General features: G+C 41.7%; 1 protein-coding gene across 4 annotated transcripts; it reads left to right on the forward strand.

Annotated features, from left to right (window-relative positions):
- Positions 1-4686: 4686 nt before the first annotated feature.
- On the forward strand, positions 4687-26632 carry LOC139408345 (lamin B1). Of its 4 annotated transcripts, none has more exons than XR_011634277.1 (13): positions 4687-4741; positions 5041-5420; positions 15805-15961; positions 16641-16766; positions 20206-20376; positions 20820-20945; positions 21278-21498; positions 21955-22183; positions 22932-23036; positions 23310-23429; positions 24358-24462; positions 24706-25604; positions 25645-26632. XR_011634277.1 is itself a non-coding variant. In XM_071152107.1 (12 exons), exons 2-12 carry the CDS (start codon positions 5056-5058, stop codon positions 24745-24747), a joined length of 1767 nt encoding a protein of 588 aa, XP_071008208.1. In that variant the 5' UTR covers positions 4689-4741; positions 5041-5055; the 3' UTR covers positions 24748-26632. The 4 variants fall into 4 exon arrangements, 2 of the variants coding, with proteins under 2 accessions (XP_071008208.1, XP_071008207.1); XR_011634278.1 differs by having other exon boundaries at positions 4725-4821; XM_071152107.1 differs by having other exon boundaries at positions 4689-4741; positions 24706-26632.
- The last annotated feature ends 288 nt before the right edge of the window (positions 26633-26920 follow it).

Consider the following 26920-nt stretch of genomic DNA (forward strand, 5'->3'; position numbering starts at 1 on the left):
AGTGTGTAAACGGTGTGTGCTCGAACTGACGACTGGGGAAACAAAGAAGTGAGAAGCTGTTCAGAAAATACCACAAAGACGTTCACGCTAAAGTGAATAGCTAATTTGAGATATTTTATTTATCTTATTAACTAGATTCAAAAACTTTAGCTAATTTGGTCTACAACCAGTAGGGATAGCTAGCTAACTAATAACAAAATTGCCTTCCCATAAGGAATTTTGTTTAACCCCCTATCAAGGCTCAAGGTGACAGCTAACGTTTTAATGCGTTTAGGCGTATTTTGTATTACTAGTTAATATTAGATAGCCAGTTAACTAACTTAGCTAGCTAGGTAACTAGCAACTTAGCTCGCTAATGTTAGCTTGTTCCAGTTAGTTTTCTCATTATGAATGAAGCAGGTAGAGTAGCTTGTGGTAATATGTGAAATTACATTATTTTTGTGCAATATTGACACAATTTGTATGAATTATTTATGCATTTACAGTTTGGAGTGGATCACAGACCAACACTACCACCACATTGGGTCTGGACTGTGAGGGACCGCCGCTGATGACCCAATCTGCATCCATCGTCCATCACAAATAGGGCAAGCAGAGGGATTTAGGGTGTGAATAAAACACGTTTTTTTTAGCAAAGATTGGCCTACGTTTGCATCTTTACAGAAAACATGTGTTGTGATTGGAGTTCTGGATTTCCTATGCTGCATCTTTTAAACAGAAATAGCAGAGATGTGCTTTGGAAATAGCAACTTGGATTAAATATGACGATGTTTTCCTTTCTGTGCCTTGTATAGCCTACTACTGAATGTGGTGCGAATGTATGCTCAGATATATCACCTTCATGTGAAGAAGCACTATGATTTTCGGTGCCTGAAAAGGTAAAATTATTTGGGCGTTGGACATTTCATGAGTCAGATTTTGCCTATTTTCTATCATACATATGAGGATGAATATTACATATCATGTTAGGATATTTATTGAAATTATACATTTAAAAAAAATGGATACATAAATGATCAGGTAACTACAGATATGATACATTTCTGAAAATATGTGGATTTGTTCATGCCTAAAAATAAACAGGCAGAATGCCAATACAGGACAAATATGGAATCCTACTACACCGGCTCTGACGCCCGTGGCAAAGCTTGCAAACTATCACGGATTACAAAGACACCCAGCCACGAGCTGCCCATCCGTGCAAGCCTGCCAGACGAGATAAATGCCTTCTATGCTCGCTTAGAGGCAAATAACACTGAACCATGCATAAGAGAACGAGCTGTTCCGGAGCTAATGCGAATAAGATCTTTAAACAGGTTAACATTCGCAAGGCCGCAAGGCAAGATGGAATACCAAGACTCGTACTCAGAGCATGCGCTGACCAGCTGACAAGTGCCTTTACTGACATTTTCAACCTATCCCGACCCGGTCTGTAATATCAACTTGTTTCAAGCAGACCACCATAGTCTCCCCTACCCAAGAACGCTGAGGTAACCTGGCCTAAATGACTATCGCCCCATAGCACTCACATCCATAGCCATGAAATGCTTTGAAAGGCTGGTCATGGCTCACATCAACACCATCATCCCAGACACTTTGGACCCACTCCAATTTGCATACTGCCCCAACAGATCCACAGATGACGCAATCTCTATTGCATTCCACACTGCCCTCACACACCTGGACGAAAGGAATACCTATTTATGAATGCTGTTCATTGACTACAGCTCAGAATTCAACACCCCTCCAAGCTCATCACCAAGCTCAGGACCCTCAGGGGTGTGTAGTTAATCCTCTAATGTAATCCCTGTTCCTCCTAGACTGTGTGGCCGCGCATGACTCCAACACCATCACCAAGTTTGCTGACAACACAATGGTGGTAGGACTAATCACCAATGATGATGAGGCAGCCTACAGAAAACGGAGGGGCGAGCACACCCCCATCCACATCGATTGAGCTGTAGTGGAGCAGGTCGAAAGCTTCAAGTTCCTGTGTCCACATCACTAAGGAATTAACATGGTCCACACACACCCACACAGTTGTGAAGAGGGCATGACAGCACCTCTTCCCCTGAGGAGGCTGATAAAATTTGTCATGGTCCCTCAAATTCTCAAAAAGGTCTACAGCTGCACCATTGAGAGCATCTTGACTGGCTGCATCACCGCTTGGTATGGCAACTGCAAGGCACCTGACCTCAATGCACTACAGAGGGTGGTGAGTACGCCGCAGTACATCCCTGGAGCTGAGCTCCCTGACATCCAGGAACTCTATACCAGGCGGTGTCAGAGGAAGGCCTTAAAATAATTCTAAGACTCCAGCCACCCAAGTCATAGACTGTTCTTTCTGTTACCACACGGGAAGCGTGTAAGTATACCAAGTCTGGAACCAACAGGGCCCTGAACAGCTTCTACCCCCAAGCCATAAGACTGCTAAATAGCTAATCAAATTGCTTACCTGCATTGACCCTTTTTTGTACTAACTCTCTTGCATGGACTCTATGCACACACACTAGACTCTACACACAAACTCACACATACTTACACTGACACCCCAACACACACACACACAAAAGACATGTCCACACACATATAATATGCACACATGCATACGGACCCCTCACACACACTCACAAAAACTTTTACACTCCCTACATGCACTGCTGTTACTGCTATTATATATCTTGTTGCCTAGTCACTTTACCCGTACCTATATGTCTATAGCTACCTCAATTACCTTTTACCCCTGCACATCGACTCGGTACTGGAAAACCCTGTATATAGCCATGTTATTTTTTACTCATGCACTGTGTATTTATTCCTTGTTTCACTATTTCTATTTAAAAAATATATATATTTTACTCTGTATTGTTGGAAAAGGACCCATAAGTAAGCATTTCACTGTTAGTCTAAACCTGTTGTTTACGAAGCATGTGACAAAATAGCATTTGATTGATTGATGCCTTGAATCTGTTTAGGAGAGATAGGCATCACAAGGAGAGGTGAAGGTCAGCCTGTAAAAGGAAAGTAAGTTGCATTACATCGTGTCAAATAATGTGCTCACACCTCCAACTGGTTTCAGTCAAAAGAGGGTGTCTGCAAAGTCCATCTTGGCCCCTCTGACCAAAACCTTTTAGAGGCCTGTCAGGATTTGCTTTATAAAATGCTATCATCATCAAATATATTTGTTCATACATTTATCTTTTAATTTTATTTTGTAATCAAGCTTTTGTTTGTTATCGAATGTTATGTCATAATTGTAATCTTAATTTTTAAAAATGTAACCTTATTTTATCAGGGAGTCATACTGAGACCAATGTGTCTTTTACAGATGAGACCTGAATAACATAAATTACAGAAAATACATCAAAATATAAATACAAGCAGAAAGAATAAAATGAAAAGAAAGTTACAATTATGATAATAAGAAATAAACACCATGCAACTTTAACAAACCCCCCAAAATACAGGCAGCTTCTGTAGAAAGGTCATATACTGTGAGATGCATGTATTGATTCATTACCATATTGTACTGTACAGTAGACAGACAGCAGACGTGCCAGGAAATACAAGCCTGAGGCAGTGAACAGGGTTGACTGTTGACAAAATAAAGTGTCAATGTGTCCCACAACTGTACAGTACTACACCTACAGTACATGTTCTGTACTACCCCATATTAGACACAGATCAATAGATTTATAGATTTTTTTCAATATTGTGATGTTTTGTGGATTGTATGAATGATCTATTCACTCACTGGCATATTTAAAATAACACCAATGTCAAAGTTACTACTTTGATTAGGCTACTTGAGAGCAATGACAAGCCTATAAACTTCTGTGTAATATCTTGGAAACCCAGAGAAAAGATCTCTTGACTAGTATGTTATTTATCACATGCCCTGTTAAGCCTTGTTGTCACAGGAGTTGGTGGCACCTTAATTGGGGAGGGCAGGCTTGTGGTAATGGCTGGTGCGGAATTATTCGAATTGTATCAAATACTGTCATTCCATACGCTCCTTTACAGCCATTATTATGAGCTGTCCTCCCTCAGCAGCCTCCACTGCTTGTTGTTGTCTGTCGGTGCTGTAAAGTTGACCATCTGGCAGGAGCTCTTGTGGTAGCCTAGTGACAGGTGTGATGGGGGGCTTATATACTTTTACATAGGCCTACATGCCTTCACAGTTTACAACACTACACTGAGCTTACCAACTCTGTTAATTAAATATTTCAAATCTTTCATATGAGGCAAGAGGTTATAGCTTAAATGGTCATCATCAAACATACATTTTGTGTGTGTCATGTAGCCTACACTAAAAGTGTCACAATGGACTACAAATTAAATATTTAATAATATGGATATCTAATTAAACGCAAAGTAAACCCATAAAAATTAAATATTAGACCATATATATATATATATATATATAAGAAACACACGCATAAATATATATACATATATGTTGCATAAAATACAGAGGTTTCTCATACTGACCATGTGTGGTTGTTTTAGTGGTTATTTTGGCGCAACATTGGATACATTGTGGGAGGCAACCGTCCGCCTAGGGAGTACACGATGCGCAGCATGAAAACGCATTCCATCTATTTTGAATTTTGTCTCGAATGCTAAAGTTGAAAGGACATATTGCGTTGCATGTTACCATTGGTTGGTTGAGGTCACGTTAGTTTTACATATTCATGAGCGGCCATATTCGTCAAGCCTGCTTTCTTTTGGTTGAGACAAAGTAAGATACTTGCATGAGCTTTGCGGCTTTCTTATATTTCTAACCCCATTCCACCGCCTGCCTGTTTTATATTGCCTTACGTGAGCTACTTTTGGTTTACTTCCTTCTGTTGTAAATTGATGTATTTTGTAACCTTTTTTGTTGTTGCTTAGGTTAGCGGATAAGCGACCTGTATTTCATGTCCTACAGCTTTGCCAAATTTAGTCTGCCGTGGTCATAATTTTCCCACCGTTTAAAATATATATTTTGTCGTTTTTAAACCGTATTTAATTGAATGTATATTTCTCTATTTGATTCAGCATTTTTGCTTCATAATGGCAACCGCAACTTCAACTCCGGCCGGCCAAAGAATAAGCACCCGCTCCGCCGCCGGTAGCACTCCATTGAGCCCCACGAGGATATCCAGGTTGCAGGAGAAAGAGGACCTCTGCAATTTGAACGACCGTCTAGCCATTTATATCGACAAAGTCCGGAGTCTAGAGTCCGAGAACAGCGTTCTTCACCTGCAGATTTCTGAGAAGGAAGATGTAAGAACCCGGGAGCTTACTGGTTTGAAATCACTGTATGAAACCGAGCTCGCTGACGCTAGAAGATCTCTCGATGACACCGCCAAAGAACGCGCGAGGTTGCAGATTGAATTGGGAAAGATCAAATCCGACCATGAGCAGTTATTGCAGAAGTAAGTAACTTTTATTTTATTTACGAGAACATTTGTTGAAATTAGACCTATGTGAAAATTCGCCGATTTGTCGCCGAAGTGTTGCACATTTGAACACTTAAAACGGTGAATTGCAACATTGGAGCCAAGTGGTTGCAACATCAGACCGATAATCTCGGTAAAGTTGTTTCAAATGTATCCAATTTATTTACTGTTCACGAATGGTCTACCCAAGAGAATGTGAACAAGTAGCCTACGTTGAAAACACAGTTGGTTTGTTCCCTTTTATAACTGGTTTTAGTAGAACACTAATGTATACAAACAGTAACTTTTATTCGTTTTTGTTTTTCTATTGAGTCAGTTTTTATTTCCGTATAAATTCAAGCATGGGTGTTACTCTGTCTTTTCCAAGTGCCACACCTTTTTGATAGGAATTAAGGTAGGCGCCCCTCCCCCATCCTAACGGTTGAATGGATCTCATAGCGTCATTGTCTCAATCTTGAAATCTGAGCCATTCCAAGCGACCACTGCCCAGTCAAAATACAACTTGAGTGTATACAAACTCATTGTCATTTGTTTTCTTTCAAAAAGTAACATGATACAATATAAACTCTTATACGACAGAATTTCTATAGTATCCTACTAAAGTGGACTGTAACTCCAAAATCATGACTTTTCAAATCAAATTTTGTCACATGTGCCGACTACAACAGGTGTAGTAGACCTTACAAGGAAATGCTTACTTACAAGCCCTTATCTCACTTGACATTTGAGCCCTTGGTGCTGTAAATGCTTTTGGGCTTGGTCACTTCACTTTCTACTTTTCTCTCTACTAACTTCCTGCCTATAAAGTTGTAAGCTGTAAAAAATGCAGGGAATTTTGTGGTTCTCCTGAGGTGTAGATGGCCCAGAGCTATTTGAGTCTGGGAGAGGATTCAGAAGTAGTCATTCCCACAACAATTATTCATAGTCATCGAAGGAAGAGGGGAATGAAATTAACCAATGATTATGATGAATGTTGTAGGAATTTACTACAATACCACATGAACTGTCCACTATCCTTATCCCCACCCTCTGTCTGCATGTAAATGCTGTAAGTCAATGGTACGAGAGGCAGGTAGAAGTCACTTGACAAGCCTGAATGACTGTTTACGCTTGATTGCCACGGACTTGTTTTGGTGTTTAGGGCTAACAAAGTAGCATGTACATGTGACTTTAAAATTAGTACCACAAATTTCTACCAGCTGGTTACAGTTAGTATATTAGAGGGCTTGACTCATTTGGATAATATCCACACATTTACAATCCTTGAGTTTGTCTAAGAATAAAAACAACCAGTACATTCATATCAATTGAAAGTATAGTGAAAATGCTTATTTCGTCCATCTGAGTTCACAGTAGACCCTTTCTGTGTTTGCAAACATTGTCGCATGAGGGCGGCAGATCAAGGAGGAGTTCTTAAAACACCAGCAAAATTAGCCTCTCTTTACATGTTGTTTATGAGTGCATTTCACGCTACTTTTGGATTTTAATGCTGTACTGCTTAATGTTTTGTAATCGCAAATTATTATACTTTAAAAAAACACTTCAACCAGTAAAATAGCTCTTTGTCTAACTTTTGCTACAGACTATATAAATGAGCGTTAGCATTCTAGCTAACAAATGCTGCATCCAAAATAGTTACTTTGCAAAGATCACAACCAAATATAATCTTAGTGACTGAAGCAAGAATCAAAACATCGTAATCGTATGAGAATCGCAAAAAGTAATTTTTAGAAGTAATACAATTGTAAATCTAGGCTATGTTAAATGGAAACAGATGGCGACGGTTATCTTACTGCCATCGAGAGTTCGCGCGCATATCTGCGTGACGTCAGTGTGTCAACTGGAAAGGGGTCTATAATCCGCAAACCAATTCCTGACATGTCTTGCCTCTTATTTCCTCTACTAATGCTTTATCCAATTATTTGCTCATTTGCATACTCTATTGCCAGATAAAAAAGGCTTGTTTTTCTGGGCAGAACTAGACTGGGGTCAGTTTGGAAGACTGACCAGATGGGCTATTTGAATATTCAGAAGTAATTAAGCTTTGTGTACTATTCCTGATCATGTGATTATACAGTCACGTGGCAGGTTTTGTTAGCCTATAAGAGGTCATTTGAACAGCAATAAAGTTCACACACATACTACTATTCCATATAGATTTCTATTGGGGAGTGTTAACACACGGTACTTCCTGATCAGCAGTCTACTGTTGACAACATGCATTTACAGTACACATGGTAATGTAGTTATCTCTAAGGATGCATATTGCACGTGGTCCATATGAAAAATATGAACAATATCAATATTCAAGGGTCTCTAGTTTCATTTTATGGACCATGTTCCAGTTTAGAACGTAATGCTTATATTGTACCTGCACCACACATGCATTTAAAATCAGCAAAAAAAGAAACGTCCCTTATTTAGGACCCTGTCTTTCAAAGATAATTTGTAAAAATCCAAATTACTTGACAGATCTTCATTGTGAAGGGTTTAAACACTGTTTCCCATGCTTGTTCAATGAACCATAAACAATTAATGAACATGCACCTGTGAAACGGTTGTTAAGACACTAACAGCTCATAGATGGTAGGCAATTAAGGCCACAGTTATGAAAACGGAGGACACTAAAGAGGCCTTTCTACTGACTCTGAAAAACACCAAAAGAAAGATGCCCAGGATCCCTGCTCATCTGCGTGAACGTGCCTTAGGCATGCTGCAAGGAGGCATGAGGACTGCAGATGTGGCCAGGGCAATGTCCGTTCTGTGAGACGCCTAAGACAGCACTACATGGAGACAGGATGGACAGCTGATCGTCCTCGCAGTGGCAGACCACGTGTAACAACACAGGATCGGTACATCCGAAGATTACATCCTGCACAGGATTGGTACAGTCGAAGATCACACCTGCGGGACAGGTACAGGATGGCAACAACAACTGCCAGAGTTACACCAGGAACGCACAATCCCTCCATCAGTGCTCAGACTGTCTGCAATAGGCTGAGAGAGGCTGGGCTGAGAGCTTGTAGGCCTGTTGTAAGGCAGGACATCACCGGCAACAACGTCGCCTATGGGCACAATCCCACCGTCGCTGGACCGGATAGGACTGGCAAAAAAGTGCTCTTTGCTGATGAGTCGCTGTTTTGTCTCACTTGGGGTGATGGTCGGATTTGCGTTTATCGTCAAATGAATGAGCGTAACACCAAGGCCTGTACTCTTGAGCAGGGTTGATTTGGAGGTGGAGAGTCTGTCATGGTCTGGGGCGGTGTGTCACAGCATCATTGGACTGAGCTTGTCATTGCAGGAAATCTCAACGCTGTGCGTTACAGGGAAGACGACCTCCTCCCTCATGTGGTACCCTTCCTGCATGCTCATCCTGACGTGACCCTCCATGGCAATGCCGCCAGCCATACTGCTCGTTCTGTGCATGATTTCCTGCAAGTCAGGAATGTCAGAGTTCTGCCATGGACAGCGAAGAGCCTGGATCTCAATCCCATTGAGCACATCTGGGAACTGTTGGAACGGAGGGTGAGGGCTAGGGCCATCCATTCCCCCCAGAAATGTCTGGGATCTGCAGGTGCGTTGGTGGAAGATTGGGGTAACATCTCACAGCAAGAACGGGCAAATCTGGTAGTCTATGAGGAGGAGATGCACTGCAGCACTTAATGCAGCTGGTGGCCACACCAGATACTGACTTACTTTTTTGATTTTGAACCCCCCTTTGTTCGGGACCCATTATTCCCTTTCTGTTAGTCACATGTCTGTGGAATTTGTTCAGTTTGTATTGGAGGTTGACCGGTTAATCGGAATGGCCGATTAATTAGGGCCGATTTTCAAGATTTCTTAACAATCGGAAATCAGTATTTTTGAGCACCGATTTGGCCGATTTGATTTATTTTTAATATATATATTATATATTTATTTAACTAGGCAAGTCAGTTAAGAACACATTTTTATTTTTAATGACAGCCTAGGAACGGTGGGTTAACTGCGTCATTCAGGGGCAGAATGACAGATTTTCACCTTGTCAGCTCGGGGGATCCAATCTTGCAGCCTTACAGTTAACTAGTCCAACGCTATAACGACTTGCCTCTCTCTTGTTGCACTCCACAAGAAGACTGTTACGCGAATGCAGTAAGCCAAGGTAAGTTGCTAGCTAGAATTACACTTATCTTATAAAAACAATCAATCATAATCACTAGTTAACTACACATGGTTGATGATATTACTAGATATTATCTAGCGTGTCCTGTGTTGCATATAATCTGACTGAGCATACAAGTATCTAAGTATCTGACTGAGCGGTGGTAGGCAGAAGCAGGCGCGTAAACATTCATTCAAACAGCACTTTGTGCGTTTTGCCAGCAGCTCTTCGCTGTGCGTTAAGCATCACGCTGTTTATGACTTCAAGCCTATCAACTCCCGAAATGAGGCTGGTGTAATTGAAGTGAAATGGCTAGCTAGTTAGCGCGCGCTAATAGCGTTTCAAACGTCACTCGCTCTCAGCCTTGGAGTGGTTGTTTCCCTTGCTCTGCATGGGTAACGCGGCTTCGAGGGTGGCTGCTGTCGTTGTGTTCCTGGTTCGAGCCCAGGGAGGAGTGAGGAGAGGGACGGAAGCTATACTGTTACACTGGCAGTACTAAAGTGCCTATAAGAACAGCCAATAGTCAAAGGTTAATGAAATACAAATGGTATAGAGAGAAATAGTCCTATAATTCCTATAATAAGTACAACCTAAAACTTCTTACCTGGGAATATTGAAGACTCATGTTAAAAGGAACCACCAGCTTTCATATGTTCTCATGTTCTGAACAAGGAACTGAAACGTTAGCTTTCTTACATGGCACTTTTACTTTCTTCTCCAACACTTTGTTTTTACATTATTTAAACCAAATTGAACATGTTTCATTATTTATTTGAGGCTAAATTAATTTTATTGATGTATTATATTAAGTTAAAATAAGTGTTCATTCAGTATTGTTGTAATTGTCATTATTACAAATAAAATAAAAATGTATCTGCTTTTTTGGTCCTCCAATAATCGGTATCGGCGTTGAAAAATCATAATCGGTCGACCTCTAGCTTTAACACCTGTGCTCCATAAAAAGGATGGTGGCCATATGTTGTCATTTTGTAGTCTAGACTAACGTTAGAACATTACTCGTTCCACTATGAAGATTTTAATGCGTTATCGCTGAAGATGAAGTAGCAGGCAGTTGCACTGAAGTGTGTGCAAACACATGGTTTACTGGTTCCTCAGAACATCTGCCTAGTGGCTTTGCACAGCTATGCATATTTGCCCTCAAGACTTTGGGACATAGCAATTTAAGAAATGCATTTCTACTTGTGATTCGCAAAGAGAACATTCCAGAAGTCCTCCTTTCACACAACTTGGAAATGTACTACATTTTTCTACAGCCTATGATAATCATTTTGTTTCTCCCTCTTGGCAAAGTATGGTGACAAACATGTGACATCTTTTAATTGAACTAGGAAGTGTTGTTGGAAGCCATTTTGATTGACGGAAGCATCAAGCAGACTCTACACCTGTTGGAAGATTACATTGAACAACAGATGCCCATTATTTGCCAGTAATCCTGCTGCAGCATGTGTGCCATTGACTCCAGTCTCCAACGGTCTCTTTCCAGCCCAGTACTCTCTAGATAACCTGAGTGTGGGCTTGACCTACCCCTCTCATTTTATGTTAAGTTGACAAACTTCTATCAAATAGTCCACATCTTGGGGAAATCAAGCTAGGCTAGTTGAAAGTTAACCTTGCTCGAAATAGTGTTTTACTAAACTTTTGGACTACCCTTAAAAGATTGCAGTATGCAGAAAGTACTGTCTAAATATATTTTTTTACTGCATTAATTTTGCAGTGTAACTGCAGTTCAACTATAGCACACTGCAGTTATTCTGTCATTACTGTGTCCAAAATACCACAGTTAACTGCAATATTGTTTTGGTACTGTACTCATGTCGTAATATGGAATGTTAATGGAGACATTTCTGTTCAGCTCAGTCAATGCATGCATGAAAGTCCTCTGATACTAGTCATATTTGACCAGTTCTGAAACCAGGCCTGTCGGAAGTTTTGCTACTCTAATGAATTCTTCTCTCCAGTACTCTAGGTAGTTTCAGTGCATGGGTGGGTTGGAGGTTGTGTGCTGTGGTGGCAGGACATCTTGGATATAAAATGGCTTTTCAACCCTCAGCAAAGAGTGACATGGCAGCTGCAAGATGTCTGTGTTCGGTCCCCCTCATTGAACCAGTTGTTCAGCCCATTTCCTACAGAAAGTAGCCTTTTGTCCAGCTCTGCCAACCAAGCTAGCAGCTACTTTGCTTACATTTAAAACAGTAGTGCTTGGCCACCTTGTGTACTTTTCAATGTGTTGCATTTGTTGGGTTATGTCGGTGGAATACTGAACAAAAATATCAATACATGTAAAGTGTTGGTTTCATACGCTGAAATAAGAGACCAGAAATGTTTCCGAAAGCAGAATAAGCTTATTTCTCTCAAATTGTGTTTACAAATTTGTTTAAATCCCTGTTTGTGAGCATTTATCCTTTTGCCAAGATAATCCATCCACCTGACAGGTGTGGCATATTAACACTGATATAAATGGCATGATCATTACACAGGTGCACCTTGTGCTGAGGACAATAAAGCCCTGTTTCCACTGGCACTTAAAATTAGGGCCAAATTCGAGCTGGGTCAAGGGAAACCTGGGCCAGTGCAGCCCAGTTTCACGACTGGTGCCAACTCGATTTAGAATTAGGTCTGACACCATTACTATGCAACCACCAAGCTGATCACTGCTGGATGCTGACACAACGTTTATATAGCTTGTCTGAGCTTGTTGCTGTTGGCTACCACATGGACAAGCCATACTGCAGTAGTCAGACATGACACAAATTACCACCATAGTTGGATCCTTCCTTAATTTTTGCACTACACAAACTTATGAGAAGTCAGCCCTCAAATGCAATTTATGTTGGCTAACAAATCAATTTAAACATGCTAGCTAACGTGAGCTAACAGGAATTTTTCATCTGGTTTGCTTGGTTAGCTTGCTAGCTAATGCCATGGCAAACAAGGTAGAAATTAAGCTATGTTTAGCTAATGATGACGTCAGAGCGTCCAACCTGCTTCATAACCGCAGACCACGTGTAACCACACCTGCCCAGGACCTCCACATCCGGCTTCTTCACCTGCGGGATCGTCTGAGACCATCCACCCGGACGGCTGACACAACTGGATTTGCACAACCAAAGAATTTCTTCACAAACTGTCTCAGGGAAGCTCGTTGTCTTGACCTGACTGCAGTTCAGCGTTGTAACTGACTTCAGTGGGAAAATGTTGACCTTTGATGGCCACTGGCGTGCTGGAGAATCATGCACGTCGTGGATAAATCGCAGTTTCAACTGCACAGGGCAGTTGGCATTGTGTGGTCGAGCGGTTTGCTCATGTCAATGTTGTGAACAGAGTGCCCTATGGTGGGGTTATGGTATGGACAGGCAGAAACTGTGGACCACAAACACAATTGTGTTTTATCGATAGCAATTTGAATGTACAGGGATACCGTGACGAGATCCTGAGGCCCATTGTCGTGCTATTCATTCACCGCCATCACCTCATGTTTCAGTGTAATGCTCTGCCCCATGTTGCAAGGATCTGTACACAATTCTTGGAAGCTGAAAATGACCCAGTTCTTCCATGGCCTGTATACTCACCAGACATGCCACCCCTTGGGATGCTCTGTATCAATGTGTACGACAGCGTGTTCCAGGTCCCGCCAATATACAGAATTCGCACAACCATTGAATAGGAGTGGGACAACATTACACAGGCTGCAATCAACAGCCTGATCAACTCTATGCAAAGATGTTGCGCTGCATGAGGCAAATGGTCACACCAGATACCGACTGGTTTTCTGATCCACGCACCTACTTTCTTTGAATCTGTGATCAACAGATGCATATCCATAAATTAGGGCAGAATGGAATTATTTCAAGGGACTGGTTTCCTTATTCAAATTCAATCAATTGTATTTATAAAGCCCTTGTTACATCAGCAGATGTCAAAGTGCTATACAGAAACCCAGTCTAAAACCCCAAACGGCAATCAATGCAGATTTGGAACCACGGTGGCTAGGAACTAACTTTTTTCTTGTGTGTTTTTTTATTTTTGTAAAGCAAGATAGAAAATCACGCCCTAGCGCAGGTACTGGGAAAAACAATGAAGCAAGCACTCATTAACTACAGAATAAAGTAAGCCTGTCACTACGTAGTAACATGTTATTGTTGGTCTTTGTCTGAAAGAAGCAGCTTTGTTCTTCTGTAATGCATTTCGTCTACCTAGAGAATTCTTCTGTAACATGAAATCCGACACAGGCTAAGACATTTCCCCCCCTGCATTCAGCTGTGTGTGAAATACCAGACATTCCCCCTTTATTCCACACAGTGTGCTCTACCTACGCATACCTCATGCCCCCAAGTCGAGTGTGAGACAGGAAATGCCTGCGCTCGGCAGGAATGCTTCCCTCCCACTGACGTATACACACCACGCCTCCCTTTAAAAAAAAATCTTAATTTCAAACACACCTGGCATCCGCAAAGCGTTACGCCTACGTCATGTGATGTTTGTAAAATCCTCAGTGGCTACTGGTGAAATAACTCCACACCCCTTTTCCCCTTGAACTCTCTACTGTTCCAGAAGCACCATTTACATTGACCTTTAGACACGTATTTACTGCATGTTTTGAATCATCCTATGATCCTAGTCAGTACTAGGGTTAAATATTTTCCTGTTATTTTACAAATCTTCTGTCCTGAGTAACTCACTTTTCTCCCGCGTTTTATTACATTTTTATTTGGGTTTTATTTAACTAGGCAAGTCGGTTAAGAATGAATTATTTTTTACAAACCCAGACGACGCTAGGCCAATTGTGTGCCGCCCTATGGGACTCTCAATCATGGCCAGTTGTGATACAACCTGGATTCGAACCAGGGTGTCTGTAGTGACGGCTCTAGCACTGCAATGCACTGCCTTAGACCACTGTGCCACTCGGGAGCCCCAACTCGGGTAACCCGGTATTTCCCGCCAAAAACCGGAACTGTCTTTCAAAAGAATTATTAAAGTACACTACATAAAGTATGTGGACAAACCTTCAAATGTGTGGCTTCGGCTATTTCAGCCACACTTGTTGCTGTCAGGTGTATAAAATCGAGCGCACAGCCATGCAATCTCCATTGACATTGGCAGTAGAATGGCCCGTACTGAAGTGCTCCGTGACTTTCAACGTGTCACCGTCATAGGATGTCACCTTTCCAACAAGTCAGTCAAACCCTGAGCATTGATGATTCACCATGCAGAGGCCGTGGAGAAGCCAAATTTAGATCTCACGTATCATTTAACAGTTCCATTTCACGCCATGCTGTTCATAGAAATCATTTCTTATAATTTAATTTACCGGTTTCTCAGTTATTTATCCCAGGAAAGGGGAGTGGTTTTGGGCGGTAAATCTCGGTAACCGGGTTCCCACCATTCAACCCCAGTCAGTACACCGCGTGAACTCCGCATTATTGTATATGGAGAGCACACCCCAGAGGAGGACTGCTATGTCGGTCTCATCTGGAGCCTTTATACTTAGCGGTCTAGATATGAGCCTCAACAAATAGCCAATAGAATAACCTCATCCTGTTTCCCTTTCTGCTACTCAGAGCAGTCAGTTGTGTGCACAGGAACTCCAGATTGAATGTGGAGTTTGATATTAATCTCAAACCAAATATGGCCTGTTGCACTTGAATTATGGCATGAGAAATAGCAGATTTTCTTTCAGTGAAATCACAGGATAGTTTATGCAATACGTTATGAGATGCTGTTTACGTTTGACTGTTTATATGTAGCCTGGGTAAACACAACTAAAATCTACGCTCATTATTACCATGGTTGGCTTTAACCAGGCTAGTTTAAACGGTTAGTTCACCCAAATGTCCAATTTACTGTGACTTTATGGTTTATGGCCAGTGAGCAATCCTTAGATCCAATGGACTTTTGCAACCCCACTGTTTATGCTATTTCAATTGAAGACAACAGGCCTCGTGTTTTGGTATTTGAATACCAAGAGAAATGGTGATCTGATGACATCATAACTCGCCATCCTAACTAACCACCCCTGCAAGGCTATGGTATGCAACGTTGCTGATATGTTTCACGTGTTTTTACTCAAAGGCACCTTTATGACTATATGACAATGGGGACTTCAGTCATTGAAATCCCCTCTTGGCGTTTTAAAACACACACACTACCTCCGTGGCTGGGCCGTACTCAATGCTGCTATGCCTCCACTTCTGCCTGCAGCTTTGCCAAGAAGGAGTCTGATGCGGCTGGCGCCCTGGCCCGGCTCAGGGACATGGAGACCCAGCTGAACTCGAAGGAAGCGGTGTTGGCCACCACACTGTCAGAGAAGAGGGCCCTGGAAGCCAGCCTGGCTGACCTGCAGGGAACTGTCCAGGAGGTAAACGATCAAACGATGATGATAACGATACTTTTAATTTGTAACAGGCTTTCCTCAAAGTGATGGCAGTATGGATCAATCAGACAAAGATAAGTTACTGTTTACGTTGTTTAACTTTTTTTCCTATCGTCAAGATTGTGATTTGTCATGGCAGCTGTTGGTCAGCCTATTGATGACTAGCTGCACTGAAATTGCCATGCTTAAATGCAATCATCTTTATACAATTTGTTCAATTGTTGCTTGAGTGAAACTTACATTTGGATGGAGACCTTATCTGAGGAGATTTTGCATCACTAACCAGAAGGTGGCAATCTAACTCTCCTCCATCTTAATTACATTATGTTAAAAGAGGTTATAGGAGGATGGGCTCAGTGTAATGGCTGGAATGGAATTATGGAATGTAGTCAAACACATCGAACATATAGAAACCAAGTTTTATTCCAGCCATGAGCCCATCCTATTATAGCTCTTGCACACACACGTACCCAGTCTTGTTCTTTCCTAAGCCTTATTCAGTATATCTGATTTTTACTTTGCGCAATTGGAGATCTTCTTTGCCATTTACGATCTGCAACATTTTGACAATTTAACTCCATTGTCTTTTCATAGTCCACAACAACTTCAAAACATCCAGTAGATTAGAACTCATTCACGTAACCCTCTTGTTCTTCTCCTACAGTTGGATTCTGGCCTGATCTTTGCCAAGAAGCAGCTGGGAGAGGAGACTCTGCTTCGCATCGACCTGGAGAACCGTTACCAGAGCCTGTCTGAGGAGCTCGAGTTCCGCAAGAACATGTTCGAGGAGGTCAGAGAATTGTCCAACACCTCCATTAGTTATAGCTATACACATGTTCACATTCATTCATTTAGTTATAGCACAGCTGTCTTTTAGTGGGAATGTTGGGTGCAGCAAATGCAAATCTCACAGTATACACAACAGCAGGTTGATGTCGTGGACAGTTTTCAGTATGAAGACTGCTTAACCAGGGTAACTAAGGGGAAAGGTGACATACACTACCGTTCAAAAGTTTGGTGTCACATAGATTTTTTATTGTCCATTTAAAATAACATGAAATTAATCAGAAAAACAGCATAGACAATGTTGTAAATTACTATTATAGCTGGAAACGGTCAATTTTTTTAATGGAATATCCACATCGGCGTACAGAGGCTCATTATCAGCAACCATCACTCCTGTGATCCAATGGCATGGTGTGTTAGTTAATCCAAGTTTATCATTTTAAAAGGCTAATTAATCACTAGGAAACCCTTTTGCAATTATGTTAGCACAGCTGAAAACTGTTCTGATTAAAGAAGCAATAAAACTGGCCTTAGACTAGTTGAGTATCTGGAGCATCAGCATTTGTGGGTTCGATTACAGGCTCAAAATGGTCAGAAACAAAACTTTCTTCTGTAACTCGTCAGTCAATTTTTGTTCTGAGATATGAAGGCTATTCCATGCGAGTAATTGCCAAGAAAGTGAAGATCTGGTACAACGCTGTGTACTACTCCCTTCACAGAACAGCGCAAACCGTTTCTAACCAGAATAGAAAGTGGGAGGTATAGTTTGAGAAACAGACAAGTCTTCAACTGGCAGCTTCATTAAATAGTACCCACAAAACACCAGTCTCAACATCAACAGTGAAGAGGCGAATCCGGGGTGCTGGCCTTCGAGGCAGAATTGCAAAGAAAAAGCCATACTTGACTGGCCAATCAAAATACAAGATTAAGATGGGCAAAATAACTGATGCTGGATAGAGCACTATTGGAATTAGTCTTTTAAAATCATAAACTTGGATAAGCTAACACAACGTACCATTGGAACACAGGAGTGATGGTACGCCTATGTAGATATTCCATTAAAAATCTGCTGTTTCCAGCTATAATAGTCATTTACAACATTGTCTATGGACAGATGAATCTAAGTTTTAGGTGTTCACATCACAAAGAACATTTGTGAGAAGCAGAAAAGATGCTGGAGGAGTGCTTGACGCCGTCTGGCAAACATGGTGGAGGCAATGTGATGGTATGGGGGTGCTTTGGTGGTGGTAAAGTGGGAGATTTATACAGGATAAAAGCGATCTTGAAGGAAGGCGATCACTCCATTTTGCAACGCCATACCCTGTGGACGGCACTTAATTGGAGCCAATTTCCTCCTACAACAGGACAATGACCCAAAGCACAGCTCTAAACTATGCAAGAACTATTTAGGGAAGAAGCAGTCAGCTTGTATTCTGTCTATATTGGAGTGGCCAGCACAGTCACCGCATCTCAACCCTATTGAGCTGTTGTGGGAGCAGCTTCACCGTATGGTACGTAAGAAGTGCCCATCAAGCCAATCCAATTTGTGGGAGGTGCTTCAGGAAGCATGGGGTGAAATCTCTTCAGATTACCTCAACAAATTGACAACTAGAATGCCAAAGGTTTTCAAGGCTGTAATTGCTGCAAATGGAGGATTCTTTGACGAAAGAAAAGTTTGAAGGACAATTATTTCAATTAAAAATCATTATTTATAACCTTGTCAAAGTCTTGACTTTCCTATTAATTTTGCAACTGATTACATCTATGTTTTCATGGAAAACAAGTGACCCCCAAACGGTGGTGTATCTTATGTGAATCAGGTATAGAAGTATAGTATACAGGGCTTGACAACACTTGTCCTAGACAAGTAAAAAAAAAATATATATATATATAGATGGACAAGAAGAATATATATTTGAGTTGTCCAAATGTGATTTGGTTTACTTGTCCAATGTCAAACAATTACTCTGATCAGACTTGGCTCTGTGTCCTCTGGACGCAACAATTGAGTATGCGATGTTGTGTACGGCACAATGTTATGGTAAAACAAGCCACCCCACACACGTGGTCAGTCTCAACATGCCTGTAGCGTTATATTGCTAAGCAGACCCTCCAGAGTGCCATATGGTCATACACCTTTCCCAGAATGTGTGTGTACTACCTTGAACCAGAGCCATGTATTTAGAGTTGGGCTAACTTTTAGAGTATGGTTCTAATTATAGACATCGTTACATATCTTTTTGTATTTTTATATTCCCCATGTCATGTTAATGGGGAGCTAACTTGGCTGCCATAGAACCTTGTAGTGTCATTTAACTGCATCATAATGCAGAAACCTCAATGTCCCTACTCTCTAAATTCATGGCTCTGCCGTGAACCATCTTTTGTTTTTTTGTCTTTGTTCAACACTGACTGAACCTTTTGAGGAGGCACCAAGTTGTAGGGTTTACTTAAGCAATAAATATACCACAAACCGCAAAGGTTTGATTTACAAGCTGGTTAACAATGTAATTCGAGCAGTACAAATACATGTATTGTCATACAAGTGGTATATGGTCTGATATACCACTGCTTTCAGCATTGAGTTCGAACCACCCAGTTTATACTGACAGTCCACCCAGTTTATACTGACAGTATTAACAGGGCACCAGTCCTTTCTTGGACAAAGTTGGCCTTTATTATAATTTTAGTCAAGTTATTGTAATACATTATTACTATAAAGATATGAATTGATTGAAGTTTTCCCCCAGAATATCAAGATGAACACAAGCTCTTTATAGAATCAACATTTTAACACTAATCAAAAAAAACTTTACAAACCATAATGATTGTGAAAAGTTAGAGAATGGAAGACCTGGAGATCCTGAACATGGCTGTGTTTGTTGGCTCATTCCTTGGGCTGCTCCTTTATTTTAACTAGGCAAGTCAGTTAAGAACAAATTCTTACTTACAATGACGGCCTACCCCGGCCAAACCCTCCCCTAACCCGAACGACGCTGGGCCAATTGTGCGCCGTCCTATGGGACTCCCGATCACGGCCGGTTGTGATACAGCCCGGGATCGAACCTAGGTCTGTAGTGACGCCTCTAGCACTGATGGTGCCTTAGAGCGCTGCGCCATTCAGGTTCCCTTTGGGTTGTTCCTTGTTGCTTCCTCTGAGATGCAGAGGCTGAGATCTAAAAAGTGTTGTCTTCTCCTTTTCATGAAGGTGAGTTTGTTAGGTACCGTTCAGGCAACTCTAGCTCATTTTAAAGTCTTATGTCTTCATCTGAGACTGTTTTTAGTGTATGGGCTCTTCTGTCCCAATTCCCATACTGAATAGCTAGTACTTCCTTTAAAAAGGGTCTCTCCTTCTGAGGAATGGAGGAACCCACAGCAGGGCAGACACGTCACTACAATGACCCCTAACCCCCCCCCCCCCCCCCCCCCGTCGTCTGTTGTAGGAGATCAAGGAGACAAGGAGTAGACACGAGACTCGTCTGGTGGAGGTGGACTCTGGCCGGGCTGTGGAGTACGAGTTCAAGCTGGCCCAGGCCCTGACTGAGATGAGGGGGCAGCACGACGAGCAGGTCAAACTGTACAAGGATGAGATGGAGAACACTTACGTGGCCAAGGTGAGACAGAAAACACAACATCCAAGATCCTTGATGCAGACTGGAGGGCCCATTTATTGTTTGGTCATATACCAAGGCTTTTAGGAGATTCTGTTCCTGACTTGCTGTGGTATTGACCATAAAGTTAACCTCATTTCAGTGGGTCTCGCCATGCTGGGGTGACCTATTGGGAACATTGCATGTAAATCTGTGTCAAACTTACTAGTTTTTTGATACCAGTAAAGTCACGTCATCAAGCGCAGCGTTACACAGCAAATCTAAAAAGACCAATTTCTGGTGTTGCACTTCCTCTCTGGCTGGTCAGGAAGCCCTCTCTGTGACGTTCACTTCCTCTTTGTGAGGCGTTGCACTATCCATCCTTCCGTATGTGTGAAATTAACATTGCTTGTACCCACACAACCCATTTTAACTCTGCTCTGTCCTCCTGTGTACCCCGGGGGCAGCTGGAGAACGTGCGCCTGTCGTCGGAGATGAACAGCTCGTCGGCCAGCATGGCCCGTGAGGAGCTCCGGGAGTCGTGCCTGCGTGTGGAGAGCCTAGCCGCCCAGCTGGCCAGCATGCAGAAAGAGGTGAGATCTCATTAATCAAATGTATTGGAAAGGTGTTTTTACATGATTTAAGGTGACGGTTGTACCATTATTACTATCTACTGACAATGGTTACGATGCTATCCAGTTACTTTTTAAAGAGGTTGATGGTTTGGTCTACACATTTAGACTAGAGCCTGATACTTAAACTAGCCAGAATGCAGAAAGGGGTGAGCGATGATATGGAGGATACAGGAGTAATGTTACACAGGAATAACAATGTTGAGGTGAAATGAGGTACTACCTGAACACATAATGTGTCTACCTTGTGTGTCCCACTGAACACAACCCTAACCTGTAAAATATCTCTCTAGACCCGTGGATGGCAGGACCGGATCCACGAGCTGGAGTCAGCCCTGGCCCAGGAGAGGGACACCAGCCGCAGGATGCTGGGGGAGAAAGAGCGGGAGATCGCGGAGATCCGGGCCAAAATGCAGATGCAGCTGGACGAGTACGAGCAGCTGCTGGATGTCAAATTGGCCTTGGACATGGAGATCAATGCCTACAGGAAGCTACTGGAGGGAGAGGAGGAGAGGTGAGGGTGAAGAGAGATGCATACAGAGATCAATGCCTACAGGAAACTACTGGAGGGAGGAGAGGAGAGTGACTCATGCAACAGTCACACTTATGCACACACAAAATCCTGTATGAATGCGGATGTAAAAATTGACTTTAGGGTGAGCACACTTTAGGGTGGGGGTGAAACTAACACATAATTCAGATACAGTCAGTGTCATCTTCTCTTTGGAGTGGAGCGCTTCAATGTTTGGCTCCTCTCTCCTGTTCTAGGTCAGGTCCCAGGCTGATGTGGTGTTGAGTTTAAAAGTTGTGTAGGTAGTGTTCCAACTGGCCGGACATGTACACATCGATGTAGATTCTTCATGCAGGAGAAATGTTAACTTCCCAGCTTGTCGTCGAGCTGTTACCGAGAATATAATGGTGTTAATTTGACGAATCTCTCATACCCAATCTTTCTCTCTCCCTTCACTAGACTGAAGCTGTCCCCCAGCCCGTCGTCCCGTGTCACCGTCTCCCGTGCCCAGTCCAGCTCTCGCAGCGTGCGTACCGCCCGGGGAAAGAGAAAGCGTGTGGATGTGGAAGAGCAGGAGGCCAGCAGCTCCGTCTCCATCGCCCACTCCGCCTCCACCACCGGCCCAGTGTGCATTGATGAGCTCGACACTGACGGGAAGTTCATCCGCCTGCACAACACCGCCAATGAGGTGAGGGTAGCGGGACGCGCACTGAGCGATCTAATGTTCTCGCATACATTTGAATGTGTTTGCATTTGTTCTCAAACATTAGTGTGCGCTCAGACACATGTTTGCTTTTGTTTGACAGCAGAACTTCACCGGTAATGTAACTTTTTAACTAGGCGAGTCAAATTGTTATTTAGTAATGAAGGCTGTGTTCCAGATTGTCTATAAACCATTTGTGCGTCTGATTGCAACATCCTATCAATGCTGTCACTGACATTTGAAACCCTTGTCCAGGTGTGAGATGGTGCATGACTGCTTTGCAGATGGTCTGTAACGCTGTCTGGAACACAGCCATAGTGTTGAGTATGTGTGGTGCAGACATGACAAGGTGCTCAACTGCATCTGAGCCTAGCAACTCCAACTCGCTGCGGGGATCCCATTTCTTTCTCCAGCATTTCTGGTGACCCCTCCTCCCTCCCCAAATCTAATCTCACAACCTTAAAATTAAGAGAACTAGTATACATTTTCAATTTTATTTCGAATTATATTTTCTCAAACATAATTTTGTTCCACTGCAATTCCCCCAACCATGACTGCAAATACTACAGCTTAAACCACAGCCTCTGGTATTATCACTTAAACTATACACAGAGTTAATCAAACTCGTGGCCAGGGCTCCCTTGAAAAAGAGATTAATGTGAGTGGTACCGTAAATAAAGGGTACATATAGTTATTATAATGAACTTGTTTTTACTTGTGTCCTCTTCCCCAGAACCAGGCCATGGTGGGCTATGAGCTGACCAGGACCATCGGAGAAGTTTCTGCCACCTACAAGTTTACTCCCAAATATGTCTTGAAGGCAGGCCAGAAAGTCACGGTAAGACTGCATTTTCTGCTAGTTAATACACAGGAAAGTAGATATTAATTATGTTCTTCACTGTGGTATAACACTGTAGAGCAGAGTTAGATTTATCAATGGTGAGGAGGAACAACAAGCAGATATTTGATAATGTTTGTATGGGCAGATTTCCTGGACATAGATTAAACCTAGCCCTGGACTAAAGAGCACTCTCTATGGAGAATATCCATTTTAGAATTGTAGCCTGTTTAGTTACATCACATTCCCATAACCTTGAAACCTCTGTCCCAGGTGTGGGCGGCCAATGCGGGTGTGGCCTCCAACCCCCCCACAGACTTGGTGTGGAAGAGCCAGGCGTCCTGGGGCACAGGGGAGGATGTCCAGGTGCTGCTGCTCAACCCTCAGGGAGAGGTACAGAACCTTTAATCCACCTTATGTAGCATTTATACAAGTCTTATAAAGGATTTATGGAGGGCTGAGATATTGTTACGTTGTCTCTTTAACTTCTTGACGCTACCAATCCCGGGATAATTGTCATCAACAACCGCTGAATTTCATAGCGCCACATTAAAATAAATTACTACAAATATTTATATTCATATAATCAATATAGCAAAACACAGTTTATCCATTTTGTTAATCCACCTGTCGTCTCAGATTTTGAAATTATGCTTTACAGCGAAAGCAATCCAAGCGTTTAAGTTTATCGATCGCCCGACAAAACATTATGTACACCTAGCATCAAGTAGCTTGGTCACGAAAATCAGAAAAGCAATCAAATGAATCATTTACCTTTGATCTTCGGATGTTTTCACTCACGAGACTCCCAGTTACACAATAAATGTTCCCTTTGTGTTTTCTATCCTAATCTGTCAATTATATGCATATTCTAGCATCTGGTCCTGAGAAATAGGCAGTTTACTTTGGGAACATTATTTTTCCAAACATAAAAATAGTGCCCCCTAGCTTCAAGAGGTTAAAGTGGGCCCCATATGATATTTATGTATTTGGCCCTGGCTATAAACAACCCCTAGTCTGCTGTAATTGTTTTTTTACCAGCAGGTGGTGCCCTGTTCCACCTTTTACTGCTGCTGTCAGAGCAGTATTATAATCAGCTTTCCTTAGTCCCCTGGAACCAATGTTATGGAGCCTAACGCACCTACATTCCGTAGGGTGATGTTCCATAGGGCGCACTGTAGATTTTTTATTTATTTTATTTTATTTAAATTTACGGAATCAAATATTTCTTGCTGGACAAGTTCCTGTAGTCCCTCGTTTCAGTTAATTTTCTTCCGTTCGGTGCCTGATGAACACAACCTTGGTTTCTTCCTGTTTCCAGGAGGTGGCCAGGAGGAGCACCTCGTACAAGACAGCCATGGAGGAAGATGATGATGAGGATGACGAGGGAGTGGAGGTCATTGAGGAAGATCTCTTCCACCAGCAGGTAAATGGACTTTATGGATAACCATAGCTATTTTCAGCAATTAAATATTTCTTTGGATTAGAATTGAGTAATTATGGACTGAAAATAAATAACTGCAAGGAGAAAGCCCACGCAACACTGTCTTGCAAAATTCACCATGTTTGATAGTTGTTTTAGACTGACCGAGAATATACTGTGGTATTGGCATCCAACTTTTTTCAACAAAATATTCGACTGAAATGTGGTTGTTTTGTGGCTTTCCAGGGAGACCCACGTGCCAGCAAGAGGGGTTGCTCCATAATGTGATCTTACCAGTACACCCCCACCCCTTCACACCCCCCTCTCTCAACCAGTCTCAGCTGCCAACCGAACTACCACAGAACTATTTTGTATCTTTTTAGTGTATTATAAGAACCGTGTGAATTTCTATTCTGCTCTTTTTAGTTTGAAATTCCTCATATCTCAAGATTGTAAAACTGTTTTTTTTTCTTCCCTACATTATTTTTTTATGTGTAATCTTAAAATGAACCATCACTACTTGCATTTTTCTGAACCAAATAATGTTTTCTAGTCCCAGTAGTTTCTTTTGTAGAGTATTACTTTGGACAGCTCTGTGCAGGAGAGGCAGCTTGCAGAATGAATCTGTACCTCGAGGTGCTGTGACTTTGTTTTGTTTTTACATCTGATTTTCGATAAATATAACATTTTAACGGCCTCTTTTATAGAAGGTAATTTTATTAGTGTTTTTTTCTCTCGCTCAGATACTAGTTAGACAGCCAGGTTGTTGCATACTTCAGAATGTAGTTAATGTTTATGTGAAACTATAAAGAATAAAGCTTTCCAATTTGAAAGAAGCACGCAGCTTTCAGAAATGGTCCTCCATTCGTGTACTTATGGATGACCGCTTTTGGAATTGCAGGTATTGGCAAAGTTTGTCTGAACATTACACACTACACCACAAGGTGTCAGTGTTCCATTAGCTAAGTTTCCATCCAATAGTTGAGATTTTCACGTGAATATTCTGAAGTCAGCATAGAAAAAATGTGGCAATTTTCCCACCAGGCGTGTTTCCATCAAACTGACTTGCTGCGGATAAAAGGCTGTGCGTGACGATGTAGTGTTTCCTGTATCGAACAAAAAAAACAACAACATGCGTTTCCATAGCATTCAACTCTAAAGATGGTTTTATTTCCTTGGTAGTAGGCTACATTGTGTGACTCCCAAGTTTACTGCGACATGATGTTTTTTATACAAATATTTGCTCATAAAAGCATTTCAACCGCAATTATCACAATTTCACTGACAAAATATCTCACCTTGCCTAGCTTATTTTGTTGTCGACATTGGGACGTTTTACTGACACATTTGCTGTTTCCTTAAGGCCTGTCATAACTTTTTTTGCATCTGGTCATTTATCTGCATGGAATGGTTGGATGGAAACCTGGTTACTGAGAAGAATTTCCTGTCTGCTATATTCTTCATATATTTGACTCGATATTCTACAGCCAAGACTGTTTTACAAGACAATGCTGTATACTACCAGTTGACTCTGTGGGAAAATTGTTTTCATTTTATTTAATTGTATCACGTCAGCTTTGATGCAGAAATGGTTAACTCGAGCCTGCTGTCTTGGTCAGACTTTCTTCCAGGAGCCCCCTTTAAAAAAAATTAACCACTAATTGCTGGATCCATGTCTGGTACAGGTTTAATGTCCATATAATAGCTTGGCATTAGCTTAATGTGTCGGGTTAGTATTTTCTGTATTAACAAACTCAGCAAGCAGCCAAGTAATAGTTAGATGGCTGTTTTGGCATTATTCCTCAAACCAATGGGTCTGTGATCATGATTGTACTCTAACAAATGTCAATTGAAGATTTATCAATTTTGAATTTAGCATGACTGTGTATACTCATGTTAATTTATGAATCTGAATGCAAAAATGCGTTTTTATGCTGTACTAGACATACCTTTTCAGAAACTCAGATTACCTTGCCAATATTTCTTAAGTCATTTGGGCGTCGGTCATATGCATACATTTAAAGTTTTAGCGGACCGATTTTTATTTGCTCCATCAGATTTGTGGTCATATGCATGCGTTGTTTGACTTTCTGTAACCTTCACATTTAATGAAAAAATAAACTATTGATTTTGTTGTATTTCCATTAGACAGGAATATTGTATAACTTAAAAATCTTTGCCCATATTCGAAGTGTATCGTATAGGATTACATGTTTAATCAGTCATCTTGAACCTACATTGGCACTCCTCCTTTGAGATGCTTTGTGTATAAAGGGGCCCTGATCTGTTTGATGGTTATTCTGAAGCAATTGGGTCATGGCTAGAAGGATTCTGCTTTTGTCAAATTAAAGTCCTATTTGACTTTTCGTAGCAGGTTCGAACTTACGCAGCAAGTTAGGATGATTTAATGTAGCGGGTTAGGAGAATTAGGAAAAGGGTTAGCGTTGGCTCAAACGCAAAC

Source organism: Oncorhynchus clarkii, chromosome 5 (assembly GCF_045791955.1).
Source record: "Oncorhynchus clarkii lewisi isolate Uvic-CL-2024 chromosome 5, UVic_Ocla_1.0, whole genome shotgun sequence".
NCBI classification, from domain to species: Eukaryota; Metazoa; Chordata; class Actinopteri; order Salmoniformes; family Salmonidae; genus Oncorhynchus; species Oncorhynchus clarkii.

Excerpts from the sequence above, each read along its gene's own strand:
- LOC139408345 (XM_071152107.1), top strand. The coding sequence starts at position 5,056 with ATGGCAACCGCAACTTCAACTCCGGCCGGCCAAAGAATAAGCACCCGC. Across the intron at positions 22,184-22,931 it reads TGCACAACACCGCCAATGAG|AACCAGGCCATGGTGGGCTA; the intron begins GTGAGGGTAGCG and ends CCTCTTCCCCAG. Across the intron at positions 23,430-24,357 it reads TGCTCAACCCTCAGGGAGAG|GAGGTGGCCAGGAGGAGCAC; the intron begins GTACAGAACCTT and ends TCCTGTTTCCAG.